The sequence below is a fragment of the Catharus ustulatus genome, chromosome 6, assembly GCF_009819885.2.
Source record: "Catharus ustulatus isolate bCatUst1 chromosome 6, bCatUst1.pri.v2, whole genome shotgun sequence".
NCBI classification, from domain to species: domain Eukaryota; kingdom Metazoa; phylum Chordata; class Aves; order Passeriformes; family Turdidae; genus Catharus; species Catharus ustulatus.
This window is the reverse complement of record NC_046226.1, coordinates 59,785,606-59,801,412: the sequence shown is the minus strand read 5'-3', so window position 1 is coordinate 59,801,412 and position 15,807 is coordinate 59,785,606. Positions and strand designations below refer to the sequence as shown.

At 40.6% G+C, this 15,807-nt stretch overlaps 1 protein-coding gene across 1 annotated transcript in view; it reads left to right on the top strand.

Annotated features, from left to right (window-relative positions):
* PPFIBP2 (PPFIA binding protein 2) overlaps positions 1-15,807 on the top strand; it is an 86,143-nt gene that overhangs the window by 50,344 nt on the left and 19,992 nt on the right. The window contains 3 exon segments of the mRNA XM_033063621.2: positions 1,275-1,388; positions 8,589-8,720; positions 14,246-14,338. Of these exon segments, the coding sequence (XP_032919512.1) occupies positions 1,275-1,388; positions 8,589-8,720; positions 14,246-14,338 (339 nt within the window).

The window sequence follows — 15,807 nt, the reverse complement described above, 5'->3', positions numbered from 1 at the left end:
CCCAGCTTGGATGTGTCCCTGTGCCATTTGCCTCCACCACTCCCATCACTTTAACAGAAAAAAAAATTAAATAGTCTTTTATTTTAATTTTTATTTTTCATTCTTTTTTTTTCTGTGATTCTTCCCCAGGCATGCTTGGCTTTGTGTCTGCAGGTAAAAGAAATAGCTCTCTCCCTCTGCAGCTTCCCTGAAGTGAACTCGAGTTTTCATTGGGTTTTTAGACATGCTGCATAGTGGATATATCTTGAAATTTCACTTCCACATGCTGTACATTTTTATTTTGTTTTATTAATAAAGGTGTTGCAGGGTTGGATGTGAGAGCTTGTATAAGTTGTTGCTAAGGCTTTTCCTTCAAAGTGGAGTTTAAACACCTTAGGCTCCTCTGTTTGTTTTAGATAATATGTTTCTAGAATTATAAAGGCTTTTATATAACTAAAGAGTCACAATGAATATACAGAGTGTATGTTCTTCTTAACATAAGAATTACCACTGGGGTATTTTCTGTATCTTTCTAATGCTATCCTGGGCGCAGTTTTTGTGCTTTGGAAGATTTGGGTTCAACTTCTGTGCTTTTTTAATTCTCTGTACCACCATTCCCACAGTTCTTTACCAGGCTTGCTTATTTATTTCTTTTCCTGTGGTTCATTGTCTGTATCTCCCTGCTTTTGCTTTCATGTTTTGGCTTGCCAAAGCCTGGGAATTTTTGTTGGAATAGAACTTTGGCACAGCTAAAACTTGCCTTTTACTCATGGCATTCTTTATAGCTGTAGATAGGTAAGCTATCAATAAATTTGTGTTCTTGTAAGAAGCAATTGGTTGGGAGTGAACAGTTTTCCTACTTATCTTATTTTACTTTACTTATTTTAGGGAGTGAAATGCCAGCAGAACCCAAAATGGGCTTGGCATGCTCCAAAACCACACAAAATATTTCTAGCATCCTCTCTTCTTGCTTGCTCCTCTCCAATTTTCCGGATTTTTACATGAAGGCACCCAGGCTTACCTTGAGGTAGCATTCCACCTCTTCTTGAAATGCCCTTTTTTTTTTTTTATATCAAAACAAAGCAGGGGAGGGGAGCTGGGAGGGCGGGGTTGGAGCAGAACAGAGGTAAGGCTGCAAAACTCAGCTTGCTGCAGTGCACAGGAAAATCAAAGCACTGAGGGCTTTAAAAGGCAACTTCTTGTCAAAACGTGCATTTGGATGTTGCATGCATAAGGTAATTGGAACTTATTTCCAGTCAGTTCAGTAGCACTGTGCTTCTCCTCTCAAATTACAGGTGAGTGTTCTCACAGACCAGGTGGAAGCTCAAGGAGAGAAAATCCGCGACTTAGAAATCTGTCTGGAGGGGCATCAGCTGAAGCTGAATGCTACAGAAGAGATGCTCCAACAGGTAAAAAATCTGCCTTGGTAAAAACCTGCCTTGCAGAGCTTCCTGCACAACCTTCAGCGTGTGGTGAGCACACATGGTCAGCATGTCTGCAAGTGTGACCGCCTTTGGCAGCAGGATAAAACCAGGAGAAAAAAAAATAAAATCTCTTTTTATTGTTCTCCTCCTGCTTTGCACTTCCCCCCCACCGCTGCCAATAAATGTTTCTTTATTTTCCTGTTGCAGAAAAGTTTTACTGGCTGGTTGCATAATGCTGTACGTGGCAGCATGTGAAATGAAACTATTGTGTCTTATTTGAGCCGTGCGCATTTGGACATGGCTGAGTAACTGGTTAGACAGGTTAAAAATGTATCTAATGCATGGAAGAGTTGTAGAATGAAGAAGTTTTATTCAAATACCTTCTGTTTTCCAATGGCTTTGAAGCTGAACAAGCAGCAATTTGAAATTAATTACTGTATCAAGTTCATTTCTAGAACCATTTTTCCTTAACTTTGGAGCTTTCTCCTTATTTTGATATGAGAAAATTAATATATAAATACATTTTTTCTTTATTTCAATCAACAGTTCCAGGCTGCGTGATTTGATCTTTGCTCTTTGATGTTCTATGTTGAGGGAGCAGAACAAATGATAAATGTAATACATTACAGAACTTGCAGGTCTACTGATTCCAAAGTTCTTTCCCTGTGCAGTTTTCTGTTACAGATGCAGATCATGCACTGTTAATGCAGTCCATAGACACCAAAAATAGATTTGAAACTGTAAATAAGCCTCAAAAATCTCTGCCAGAAATGTTTAGGATAGATGCTGCTCTCGATGAGCAGAGTTCTTCTCCCCACACAAATATTTTGTGTTATAAATTTGCTATTTTAGTCCCTGTGAGATACCCAAGCCTTTTAATGAACTGGTCATAGCTTTAAATTATGGTAAGGATCCTTGTGCACATGCATGTAAACAGCAGCAGTCTCCATAAGATAAACTTGGATCCTAAACATTTTAAATTATAATTCCCAGAGGTTCTTGAAAGAAACCTTCCCTCTCACACAGTCCAAAATGCTTCCAGCTGGGGAAGGCTGTGTTCTGAGGGGGTGTCTTTAAACATGCAAACAGTGAGTGCATGTGGGCTTCCAATGGGACCTGAAGTGAAACTCGGAGAACAGTGACTGTTTAACTTGTGGGAATCTGTTTTCAGACTCCAGGAAGGCATTCACAGCAGAGAGCAGAAGCTTCCTGCTCCAACCTAAAGCTGGAGAATTCTTTGATTTCAACTAAAACTGTTAATTCTTTCTCTGATTTAATTTTTTTTTTTTTTTTTTTTTTGCCCAGAGAGTCTTCTGAGGAAACTGTGAGCTTAAAGCCCCATTTCCCAGAACACTGAGGCATCTGGAAATAGAATATAAAATGTTTGCATGTGCCTGTCTGGAGTTAGGCACTCATGAACTGCTTACAAAGCTGATCCTAAGGTGATAAGCCACAAAAGGCTGTACCAAAGCTAAAGAAGGCAGAGATTTTCCAGATATATCTTTAAAAAGCCTTAAATCTAAATTTTGGGATAACTTTGAGCAGCTGTAGTGGTTGTTTCTCCCAGTTTATCCCTTGGGATATGGGAAGCCCAAGTCAGAGAAATTGCACATTTATTGTCTCAGCACAGGAGCCTATTTAATATCATTTATTTTGAAGGTTCTCTTCTCAATTCATCTTGTTGAAAAGATTATCCTCTGTGAGGAATGAGTTGAGATTTGGGCAGAAGAGAATGAGCTGATCATGTGATGATTGTGCCATTCATGGAAGATATGTGGCCAGTGGACTTTTCCACAGATAATTTGTCAGCAGTAGAGTGAGTGTGGCCTCAGGGGCTCACATAGAAGGGTCAGTCAGGTTTTGGGGAGAGTTGGGTTCAGATCTCCCCATCCAGCTGCTGCTATCCTGCTTTTCAGAATGACTCCTGTGACCCTCTGCAGTGTAAATTCAGCTTTATTTCGTGGCTCTGCCTCCTTATTTACAATACAGTTAACTCCACTGGTTTTTGCCTTTGTGAACTTAAGTCAGCTGCTTCCTCTAAGTGGAAAACGGAACAATAAAGATAAAGCCCTGTCTTTTGAATTTTGAGAACTATAAGAAGAGTGACTCATAATTAATCCTGTGGGGGGAAAAAAAAAAAGGGAACTTTAAGATATCCTAATGATGGTAGCTGGAAGTTCCACAGCAGAAAGGGTATCTAATGCTACCCTGCAAAGTAGTTTTTGCTGAATTTGTGCTAGCAGAGACTTGCCCTCTTTGGCAGGGTGGGGATACTGGCAAAAAAAATCCCTCTGGCTCATGATTTATGCCCAGTTGTTTTGAACCCTGCTACAAAGTGATCAGGGAACCACTTCTGAAACAGCAACTGGAATAAAAGTGCCACAAACAACATCCAGTGGCTGTTCATCATTTTGGTGGGCAGAGATGCCCTGTCATGCCTATGGCACCAAACCCAGTATTTTATTCTGCAAGGACTTTTCCCACCACAGATTGTAATTAGGAAAAGTATTTTTCCACCTTGAAGGTGTCTGTGTTTTCTTCCTTAAAAAAAAAAAAAATGAAGCAGGGCTTTTCAAAACTCATGAAAGTCAATGGTAAAACTTTAATTCAGTCCTGAAGTATAATTCAGGCTTGGCCAAGGAACAAGGTCATCCTTCATAGTCAATGGTCACAGAATCATTTTTTTTTCCTAGGAAAACAATTTATGCTGTGACAGTCCACTTCCAGTATATCAGCTGCTTTAAAGTGTGAAGTTACAGCCAATTCTAGAGAGCAATGATGTGTATGTGTGTTTGTTCTAAGTCACTTTGTAGCATTACTAAGTAAATAAGACACTTTTGTTCCAGTCAGTTTTAAGAAAGAAATTTTGATTTTGGTTTGGGGTTTTTTTGATGTTTCTGTGGGGGTTTCTGTTGTTGTTGGTTTTGTTGGTTTTTTTTCTTTTTTTGTTGTTGTTTTTTCTTTTTTTGAGAGGAAAGAGGGCCTTGGGTGCATCTCCTATCAACCTGCTGTAGAATTGAAAAGCAGAAATAATTTTTTCTCTATGAAGTTGCCCTAAACTGCCCCAAAACAGAAGTACCACCTAATTAATGTAAACTCATGAGTGCTGGGGAATCAGTGCTGTCAGATTTAACAGCTGTGCCATGTCCATCTGAAAAATGGACACACAGATTTCACCTTTATGTGCATTTGTTGGTAATTATCATGAGTAATTCCAGTTTGTCACCTCTTTGCAACTCCAGAGCTGTGCTTTATTTCTTTAACAGATTATAATTTCCATGGAAGCTCTCTGGAATAAAGGACAGTTCTGGTCTGGTGGGAAGGGTTTTACCTGAACCTGACCTGAACCAAATCCCAGATGTGGTCTGGCCATGTCTTTGTGCCTTCCAAATGATTTCTGACACAATCTAGGGACTCTTGGATAGTTTTGTTGTGTGAACACGATTGTGTCTTCAGTGAAGTGAATTTCCTTTGAAAAGTATGAAGGACTTGGCTTTAGGATTTTTTTGTGTCTTAAAAAAACACACACAAAATGTGAAATGTTTGGGCGTAAACAGGAGTGGATCTCTGTTCTTGTGTCAGTTTATGGCACACTTCTGCCTGGGTGCAAGGGCCAGAGGAAAGTGTGCCAGACAGTGGGGAGCATTATAAAAAACTGGATTAAAAGAATGCAGGGGGAAGCTAAATCAGGGCAGGAACTTGAATCCAGCACTGCTCAGAGTGTACTTGCTCTGGTTTTGCAGTTCTTCCATGCTCAGAAGAGCCAGAGCCCTGTCTGGGTTGCAGGGCATAAATCTGGTGTATGTTTGCTCCTCAGGAACTCTGCTGGCTGGCAAAGGCCATTCCTCCAACTTTCAGTTGCCTGAGTTATCTGATCTGAGATGAATTTCAGCACTTGTTTATAGCATGCAGGAGCTCCTTGCCAGCAGCTGGCTCAGTGGTTCAGATTTTGAAGCGTGCTCTGGTTGGGCTCTAAGGTTTTTCAGAGCCTGCTCCCAAGCTGTGCAAGCTTTATCTCTCCAGGTGAGCATTCCAGTGCTTTGCTCCTCTGCAGTTTAAATCTGCTCCAAGAGCTGCTCCAGCTGGCAGGGATTTGGAGAGCTCTGTCCTTTCCCTGCCTTAACCATGAAATGGGTAAATGATGCACTGGAGGGCTGTAATTCCCTGCCCTGAACCATGCCATGGGGATTGCACACGTACATGGCTCTCAGCTGTGTCTCCAGCTAAGCAAATATCTTATTTCTGCCACACAGCTGACTGCTGAGAAGTGCACTCCTCACTAGGGGTGCTGGATTTGGCTTGCCAGGTAGGTGGCTTGGTTTGTCTGTCTCTCTCAAGGCTTTTAATCAGGGTGAGAAGTAAGGGGGTTTGTATTTTGTACGGTGCACGAGCACAAAATGGGATCTTTGGTTGTTTGATTTTTTTCCCTCCTCACTTGACTAAAATCTCACTTATGGTTTCTCAATCAGTGTATGGCATGATTGTTTTTGCTGTTTAGTGGAGAGCTAAATATCCTGGAATTTTCTGTGCTTGCAGCTGGGAGCCTAAAAAGTTGTGGCGTCCTCTTTTCAAGCTATTTCTGTCATGTTAGATTTTATAAACTGTTCTATAAGAGTTATATATTTCCAGGACAACTAAATGTGAGAGTGAGATATGCAGCATGTGCTGCAGCTTCCTGGGGAATATTGGAAAAGTTGATTAAGTATTTTAGAAATACGCAGTGTGAGTTTTTAAAAACGTGTTGATTTTGGCAGTAGTCTGCTGTTCTTTGATCTGTCTGATACTTGTGTCATTGCTTCTGCATGCCTCCTCAATTTTTAAAGTTAAAGTTGAGTTTAGAAAAAGAACTTTAAGGAGGTAAATTGCACTTAAACAGTATAATGTATAGGACATTTTAAAAGTAACAACAAGTATCTTGTTTCTGAAGAAGACTCCCTAGGATATGTTCTATATCCGTTCTATTTTTCAGCTAAGATTCTCCTAAAGCTGCCACAGCCTAAATTACCATTTTGCCTGTCTTATATTATCTTTTTTTTTTTTTTTTTTTTTGGTTGAAAACCAGAACATAAATTTGTGTTTTCTTTCCTTACAATTGCATATTTATTCCGGCCAGATTCAAGTTGCATCATACCGCTGAAATACACTATAATTTCTCTGTAACAAAATGGTTCACATTCTAAATGAGCTGCTCGCTGGGAGCATCTGCTTGAAGATGGAAATAATTGCTTCCAGATGTTCCTGTTTCAAGAGGAGACATTTACTTCAAATGGCACTTGCTTTCAAAGCAAAAGTTGGGTCCTCTGGATGCAAGAGGAATTATCAGCTGTTTTAAATCAGGGGAGCTCCACTGAAAACAAACCAGGGCTAGTTTGCTGCTCTGCCTATTTTGAGTCATGAGGTTTATTCCAGTTTGCTCCAGAGAATCTCTGACTCCCCAGCTCCGGAGCAAATTGTAAAATTGTGTTTGGGCTGATTAAAAACAAAACAAACCCAAGCAGCTGCCTTCATGCTCGCTTGGACCAGGTAGTGGCTCCGTGCTCACACAGAGCTGCTGAATTTGGGATGAGAGGAGTGAGTGTGGATTGCTCTCCTCTGCATGGCTGGGGGTGATTTAGGGGTCTGTAGGAAAAATAAGGAGTCTTGCCAGATGGTGCTCTCCAAGGATAGATCTTTTGTTTAAAACCCCTGGAGGGATGCTGTGGCTCCTTGCCTTATTAAGAAATCTTCCTCCCATATCATGGAACACCATGTCAGTGCCCAAAAAAATTCTGAATGTTGTTTTAGCTCAAAAGTGAGCAGAGTCTGTCCATGGGGCCAGAGTTGCCTCATCCTGCTCTTCTTTCTGCTCTTCAGTGGCTTTATTTCATATCAAAGCTCCCACTTTTAACTCTGCTGTGCAGAGCCTGCTTCAGTCTGCCCTGGGATGTGCCTCTGAAACTCCTGCAAATGAGTGTTTTTTGGAAGACAGAGGAGTTATTTGCAATTACAATTGTAATTTTTAATCACCTGTGTAGAAAGCAGCACTTCCTGGTATTTCATTAAGTGACTGCCTCTGAGAGTTTCTCACTGAGAAAGTCAGTGCAATATCTTGCCCTGATTAGTGCTTGATTTATTTCATTTGGAGAAGAAAAAAAAGAAAAAGACCAAAACCATGAGGTTGCATTTCTGTTTATTTTCCCATCCATCCCCAAATACCATTGCCAATGTCAGCAGGAATGGGCATGGCATTGGGAATAGTGGGTGGCTTGGATAATTGGTGTTGCAATACAGATGCAAGTTCAGTTCTATTTTTAATTTGTGCAATATTCCCCACCAGACTAAAATAACTTACATGCAGAGCAGATTTTGAAATAAGCTTTAACTCTGTAATCTTTGAAATAACCTTTGTGGCTTCTCCAAGCCATGGTCTACAATGTAGTGCACAGTTTGGGGCAGAGGGAAAGATGAGAAAAGGATGATGGACGTGGTGGTTTCTGATCCCTCAATAACATCAGCATAGATCCAGATTACTTATGGCAATCATATTAATCCATGTAATTAAGAGCCCAGTCTGCTATGATTCCTCAGTGTGATCCACATGATCAACGCACTAATGGGATTTATGAATTATCAAAAAAACTTTTAACCATTTGGAAGCCTACATTCTTTTGTTAAAAATCAATTTGGCGCTTGGAAAACTAAGTTTGAATTTTTCAGAGGCTTGAACTCCTGGTGGGACTTTTTTCCTTTTGAAAACAGAGGTGGCAGAGGATTGCATTAGATGCATGTAATAGTGTTGTCTCTGCTACTCAGTTTGGTGAAGGTGCTCGTTCTGCAGCTCATCCTTTATTGATGACACGTGACAAAAAGGTCTGCAAGGCAATCCTAAAGCGTGGCCTGGGCTGATGAGTGGCTTAGGAAAGCACCAACTCTTTTGTAATGTGCCATTGTGCATGGTTGTGTCTGTTCAGCCTGATTTTGGTTTTGATTTCATGTCTAGCCCAGGGATTAACTTTGCCATACATTTGCTTGAAATAAGGAGCGGGGCGCGGTGGTTTGGTGATTAACACAGAGCATTTAGATTTAAATAAGTGCAGCACTTGAGGAAAACACACTGAGGGTTGAATGTGGGCCTGCCAATAAAGCACATGGCAGCCTGTCAGAGCTCACATAAATAACTGGGGGAATATTCTGCTTTGCCTCCAGGAGCTGCTCAGTCGCACATCGCTCGAGACCCAGAAATTGGATCTGATGGCTGAAGTTTCAGACCTGAAGATTAAGCTGGTTGGCATGGAAAAGGAGCAGAGTGAATATGAAGAGAAGCAGAACAAAGCTGAGGTGAGGTGTTTTTGTTTTTTCATCAGCTTGTTCTGATTTTTTTTCCATCCATGGTGTGCTGTCACCCACCTGAGCTTTTGAGCTGAAACCAGCACGGAAAAAATCAGGATTTTATGAATTCAGTGTGGTCATGCATTTTCGGGGTGGGGTTTCTTTTCCTCTCTCTCATTATACTTCAGAGGTTGCTGCTTGGCTTTCATCGAGGCCAAACGAGTCTGGAGTCCCTTCCAGAAGCATTTATTGCAGTGGGTGTTCACTTAACCCTTTCCTGTCCCTGGCAGCTGGGCTGACATGGCTGTGCCAGGCTTAGCAGAGTTCTCCCCTCATTTTTGTGGCAGAAAACACTCAGCTCATTGTCAGGGGTACCACAAGCACTGAGATCAGGGATTTTAATCTATTTGTGGCACTTGGGAGGTGTCTTTCCCCTTGTGGCTACATAATTAATAGTGCAAAAAAATATCATGGGCTGGAGGCAATTCCAGCCCTTACTCCTTTTCAGATGTGGAGAGTTCTGGACATCAAAGGAGCTTTGGGTTTTGCTGTGGTGGTTAAGAAAGGGAGTATGAAACAGGGAATTCATCTGAGCAACATCCACATCAGGGTGGTGAGCAGCAGGTGGGAGCTGGGAAGGAGAGGAGTTGTGGAACAGAGAAATTCATACAAATTGCCATGTGTTGCCCTGCTCAGTGGTCCTGTAAGGGAACCAGCTAAGCTGGCAGGAGAAGAGTGCCTGGAAAGGAAGGAGTGCTGGGTCTGAGATTTATATACTGCTGAATGGAAAGAAAAAATAATAATAATTAAAAAAAAAAAAATCCAAACTTTGTTCCATATTGACTTAGGAGAATTTGAAATGCAGGCAGCATTGGGAACTGTTTGCTCTCCAGAGCTTAGCATAGCTGATAACTATGCATGAGTACTCTGTAGCTCATTTGGGGTGTGTTTGCTTTCAACTTATTTATCCTCTGAAGTTTTCTTTAGAGATTCAAAGATAACACAAAGAGAGCAATTGCTGGCAGAGCTTGCAAGCCAGAGAGGCACCAGCTGCTGGTTTTTTACCACCTGTGGCCCTTCTCCTGTCCTTTCAGGCATAATTCCCAGTGCCTTGGAGGTGCTGCTCAGTGATAGGACATGGAAAATAGGATTCTAACCTGATGGAAAACTTGGGAATCGCTGTGCTGAGTGTGTGCTGAATTATTAACTAGCCCAAGGTGTGATTAAGTTTCTGGTGTGTTGGAAGTCACAAACCTTTGTGTGTGCAGAGCAAGGAAAATGGGTGTTGTAAGGAAAGCTGGGGGAAACAAAAAGCATTTTTGGTTTGCTTGTGGAGCTACTTGTGTATTTATTTCAGATTCTCCTGAATGAGCATTAATCAAATTTATCAGGAGCTGCTTTCAGTCAAAATGGATGCTTAGTTGAACTCTAATGCTTTGACCCTATTTCTGCTCCTTTTCCTGTCAAATATACTGTTTTTTAAACACAGACACAATTTCAAACATCAGAATGAAATTGTTTAATGTTCTTTACGTTATTAGACTACAGCTGCTTTAATATTTTGGTAATATTTTGAGTGTTTTCCTGAACTCTTTCCTCCACTGCCCAACTACATCTTTCTAATGAAGAAACCATTTTGACAAAAAAAACCACAAAACACCAGTCTACCTGTAGTTTGCTCTTGGTTTTGGCATCCAGCATGTGAACCATTTTAAACAGCTTGTTCATGATACTTCATGGCTGACCCTGCTATTTCTAAATATAATAATGGGGTTTAAAAAGTTTAAAATTAAATGTGGCATTGCAGGATCATTGCAGGTCCACCACATCTTCTCTCTATTATAATTTTGTGTCAGCTTATTTCACAGCAGCTGCTTCCAGTCACTTAGAATTCATCTAGAGAATTATTCTTCTGGTTGGGCTGGGAGGAAAGAAAGCAAATTAAGGCATCCTTCTAAATATGAGCGAGTTTTAATGGGCAAGATTGGTTTCACTTTATCTCGTGCAGCTGTCATTTAGGTTTGGTTTTAGTGAGCAGCAAAGAGTTTATCAAGCATCTCTAAGCTCCTCTCAAAGGTATTGATTTCACACTGAATGCCACTTGTCTCTGGCTCTTCAAATGCACATACTAAATATAAAGTGCTATTTATTTATATATATTACAGAGGGGCCAGAATAGCTGCTTTTACATGGACTGTCTCACCCCTGGCTTTGTCATTTTAATTCATTTTCTGGGGAGTAATGCCATACTTTTGTCACAGTAATGCTGAGAAGTCTCTGGAGTCTCACCTAAAGGGGTTCTGTACCTGATTAGCCTCAGAAATTTTGAAAAAGTGTTTTTCTTAATGAAGCAAGGTATGAGGAAGCAGCATTGTCAAAAGGTTTATGTCTGCTGTACCTGAAGGTGGACAGAAGAGACTTTCTGTCTGTCCTGCTCCTTCCCTCTGTGCCTTTGGCTGTAAGCTGCTGGCAGGCACTTTGCGGCTCCTGTAACTTCTGAATTAAATATCCAGAGCAAAGCTGCTTGCAATTCCAAAGAACCTGAGTCAGTGAGGCTCTGACTCCCTCTGGGGAGTCTGGTGTGCTGCCTCACCTGAACCAAGGTGGTGAAGTTGGTAAATAAATGTTCCTGCCAGGTCCAACCCCCAGCTGGTGCTGCTCTGATGCTGGAGAATATGGTTAAAAAAACCCAAACCTAATCCTCATTTATGTCCATTAAAGGTTTGTTGGGTGAAAGAGGATGAACATCAGGCACTGTGATCCCAATTGAGCATAATATGTATAAAGTAAAATGTATGTAATGGCTTTTCTGAATTTCATCTTTAGCACAGTGAGGTAGAAATCACTCAGTTGTGTGAAACTCTTCTGTAAACATTCACAAAGATTTACCTCACTCTTAAAGCTGACTGTGGATGCCCTGTCCTTGCTGTTCCCCAGCTCTAAGACTCCTGATTTTACTGCAGAGTTGAGGTTACAGGAGAATTGTTGGCAAGTCTAGTGAAGAAAATAATAAAAAAAAAATTTATTTGCCACGTCATCTGTAGTTCTGTCCACTGAAATCTTTTTCTCTCCTTCAGAAGATGAATTAAGCTCCTCAAATTTCCACTTGAGGAGATTGAGAAACCACAAAGCTTTTGTTATTAATGTGCATGAAAACTAAGAAAAGGGCACTTCAAACCTGTGATAGCTGGATATACACTCTGTTTGCTACAGGGTTGGGGGATTCACATGAAATACCATACAGATTTTCATACCTTTGGTTTAATTTCTAAGCTGGATTTTTGTGGATTTGTGTATCACACAAATCCAAGAAGCTGCCCAGCAAACTGGTGCATTTTAAAGCAATTACTTTTTCTTGTGTTATCCTCCTGATTTCTCCTGCATCTGTTGCTTCTCTCCTTTTCCAATCAAGATCCTGCCCAAAGAGATCATGGAGTTATTTCTTCCCTGTGCTGGACCTGCAAACAGAATTAATTTGCTAGTAAATTCTGTGTATAAATAATGAAAGAGCAGGCTATGGCCCCAGCTGAGCACTTTGCACTTTCTTCCTACTGGAAGTGCAAATGAATGCAGTCAAGTCCCATTTCAGCAAAAGTGTACCTCTGAGCCAGCATATTAAAATATGTTCCAAATTGTGCCTCACATAACAGCAAAACCTTCCAAAAAAAAGTTTCTGATCTTAACTTCAGAGTCAGAATCATGAATTAATCTGGAATGTGGGTTCTGTTCCATGTAAACTGTGGCTTTGTGCAATATTCCAGGTTTATACTCATTTACATCTGCTTTATCAGAAAGGAAACACATAATCTGTCTTTTTAAAGTTTGCCTTAGATGTGCTTCTTTGTGCTGCAACTGTAGAAATATATTCTTTGCATCATTTTTTTCCTCACCTTTCTATTTTTTTGTCTTTTTTTCCCCTTTTCCTCCCCTGTTTTCAGTCAGTAGTGAACCTGATCAGTGACCTGCAGGAGCAGATGTGTAGACTGCAGCTGGAAATTAATAGTAGGATCCAGGAAAGAAAGTCTCAAGATAGGAAAGCAGAGTTGATCCCTAATGGTCCCCAGTCTGGTGCAAGATCAGTAGAGCCTGTGGGCCAGAAGAATTGCTCTCAGTGTGAAGTATGAGCAGCACCCTTGGCAGAAACCTCTGCTTTGCCTCTTCTCTCTCCTGCACAAACTCAATTCCACTAACCACAGCTGCCTTGGGAATGTTTTGCCATTAATCTCTGTGGCTTTCATTAGTAAAGAGTGAGAGTGCCATTAAAAAAAAAAAAAATGAACGGGGGGATGAAAAAATAAAAAATCCCACCCCAGGCTCTCCACCCCAATTAGTGGGACAAATTTGGTCACCATTGATGGCTGCCTACTAAAGCACAGAAATCTGCAAAATCCAGGCACCCCTTTGAGATTGTTCACAGTTTCCCTTTCATTTGTAAGTCTGTGGTGCTGGTGGGGTGTGGGTTTTTTGGATTTTGGGGCTGAGATTTGTCTGATGTGCAGCATGCTGGCATGGTTTGGTAGTTTGCTGCTTTTCCTCATGGTGATGCCACCAGAGCTCCTCTGAACTCAGATTATTGATTCCTGGATCTCTTAAAAACTTAACACAGGTATAAAATGATTTCAGCTAAGACTCTCTGACATGTACCCTTTTTTTTCCTAATGAAATAGAAAATGAAAAAGAATATGAAATGAAAAGAAGCATAATAAAAATAATCTGCTTGTACTTTTAAAATAGCAAATCCAACAGGATTTTGTTTATTCCCTGACATTGGCAGGTACCAGAATTTATAAAACAGTTGTATTTGATCAAAAATGTGTCACGTGGCAAAACAAAATCTACTTTGCATAAATGGCTTCATTTCACTGAAGGTGCAATGATAGTGGTCTGCCTAGAAAAAATCATTTTAATGTTTGATTTCAAATCAGGTTGTTGCCACCCCTCTTTGGTATTCAAAATTTCCATGCCCAGATCTCATAAGTAATCTGCTCGTATTGTGAGGGAGTTATTCAGTAGTTTCTCTCATAGGTTTTATGTTATAAAAATAACCATTTTGTGTGTCAGACCTATTTTGAAAAGAGTGCTGCTGTTTCTGGGCTTGTTTTTGTGCAGAACTACTTAATGGACTATCAGAACTGCAAGCTGTAGGTTGGAGAAATAATCTGAGGGTCAAATCTGGGAGTCATTCCAAATAAATCTTCATGTAATCCAAGATGCTAGTGTGGTGTTTAATGTATACACTGCACAGGAGTCCAAAATTGGGTCCAAAATTTTCCTTGCTGCAGTTCATTTTAAGACATTTTGTCTTGTCAGAGCTCCATGGAGGTTTTAATAACATTGTCCTTTGGAACGAGCAGAATACAGTTTCATCAAGGAATGGGAGAAGGGACATTTGAGGGACAGCTGCTTAGAGCAGGTCACAGTTTTTAGTGTGGTGGTTCAGTGTTGGGTACTCATGCATGATCTGTAATTCAGGACTGTGGAAAATTAATATCTGCCAGAAAAACCTTACCTTCAATCTCCTTCTTCCCCTGCAGGGTTTGTTGCAGGAGCTCAGGCATCTCAAAATTAAAGTGGAAGAGCTGGAAAATGAGAGGAACCAGTATGAATGGAAATTGAAAGCAACTAAAGTAAGCAGAGTCCTTGCATTTTCTAACAACAGCTGGGGAGGGACACACTCCACTTCCCATCATTATTTGCTTTTCTGACATTTTCCTTGTGGCAGGGCAGCTCTGGAGTCCAGTTTTCCCTAACCATCTTTGGAATCAACACCTTGCTTTGGAGGTGGTGCAGCTTTCTTTGTCCCTCCCTGCAGTTTTCAGCCTGCTGCTTCTTGCAATTCTTATTTCAGGAAAGCACAAAAGGCATTTTTGTGAGAGCAAAGGCATTTTTGAGGGCTTCCTGGCCTTGATTTGTGTGATGGTAACAAGTGGGATGTGCTTTCCAGCCTGAGGAGACATGCAAATTTTGTTGGGTGTTTGTTTGCTATGGAATTTTATTAAGCCCAAAATCCACCATTAGCTCATCTGCTTTGACTTTGTGTGTATCACACACTCCCATTGACCTCAAATCCTACAAAGATGCTGGATCATAATCTGGAGAAACTTGACATGTGAAACATTTAATCATTACGCCCTGTAATTATATGTTCTAGTGGAACATTCTCACTATTATTTATAGTTTGAATTTTTAGCCCTTTTCCACCAGATTAAAAAGCACCATATGATTTTTTCCTTCTTGTGCTGCAATCACATCTCCTTTCATTTGTGCATGGTATGAATGATTGACTCCTGAGTTTGTGGTTGAATCTTGGAGAAACATTTCAAATTATTAAACTGAATTTTCTATTTAATGCTCGATAGCTTGATCCAGACATGACAAACAGCTATTATTTGTGTTAGCATTTCATTCTTTTGAGACTTCTTGGATGAATAACAGAATGTTGCTGTCATGTCTTTTTTTCTCATTAAGATAATAGTTCTTCAATCCATGAAAATGTTTTCTCTGAAATGGTGGGGATGAACAGTCTTTGGGAAAATATTTTCTCAAGCAGTGTGTGGCCAGCTGCCAAGACAGATAGAAATTATGGAAAATGTAGGAGCAGAAGGAAAATAGGAAAGAAGAATCATAAAACCCACTGAGGGAGAGAAGATGCAGGACTGGGAAGGAAGAAAAGTACAAGGAAAGAGAGAGGAAGCAAAAAAATAATCAGAGATGACAGGAATTAGAGATGAAGGGAAAAGAGAGCTTTTAAAAGAGCTCTGGGATCGAGTAGACCAAGGGAGGCAAATCCATATCTGGTGTTGAGAGGGCTGCAAGCTTTTGTCTTCCTGTTGTTCCAGCCTCTTAGATGAGAAATTGGAATATATCCATGGCTGGATATAAAAAGAACATTAGTCAGTGGGAAGTGCAGGAGCCCTTCAGAGATGCAGCAAGGCAGATTCTTCTATTCCACGTGGAATTTTGGGCAGAGTGGTGACGTTGTGCTGCAATCCAGCCTGTGTTTCCTGGTGAAAATAAGTTTGTGGGATAATTAATCTGCGTTTCTGCCTGTTTGCATAGTGTTGTTTGCTGTTTTGCATCTTTCCTGCTTTATTTT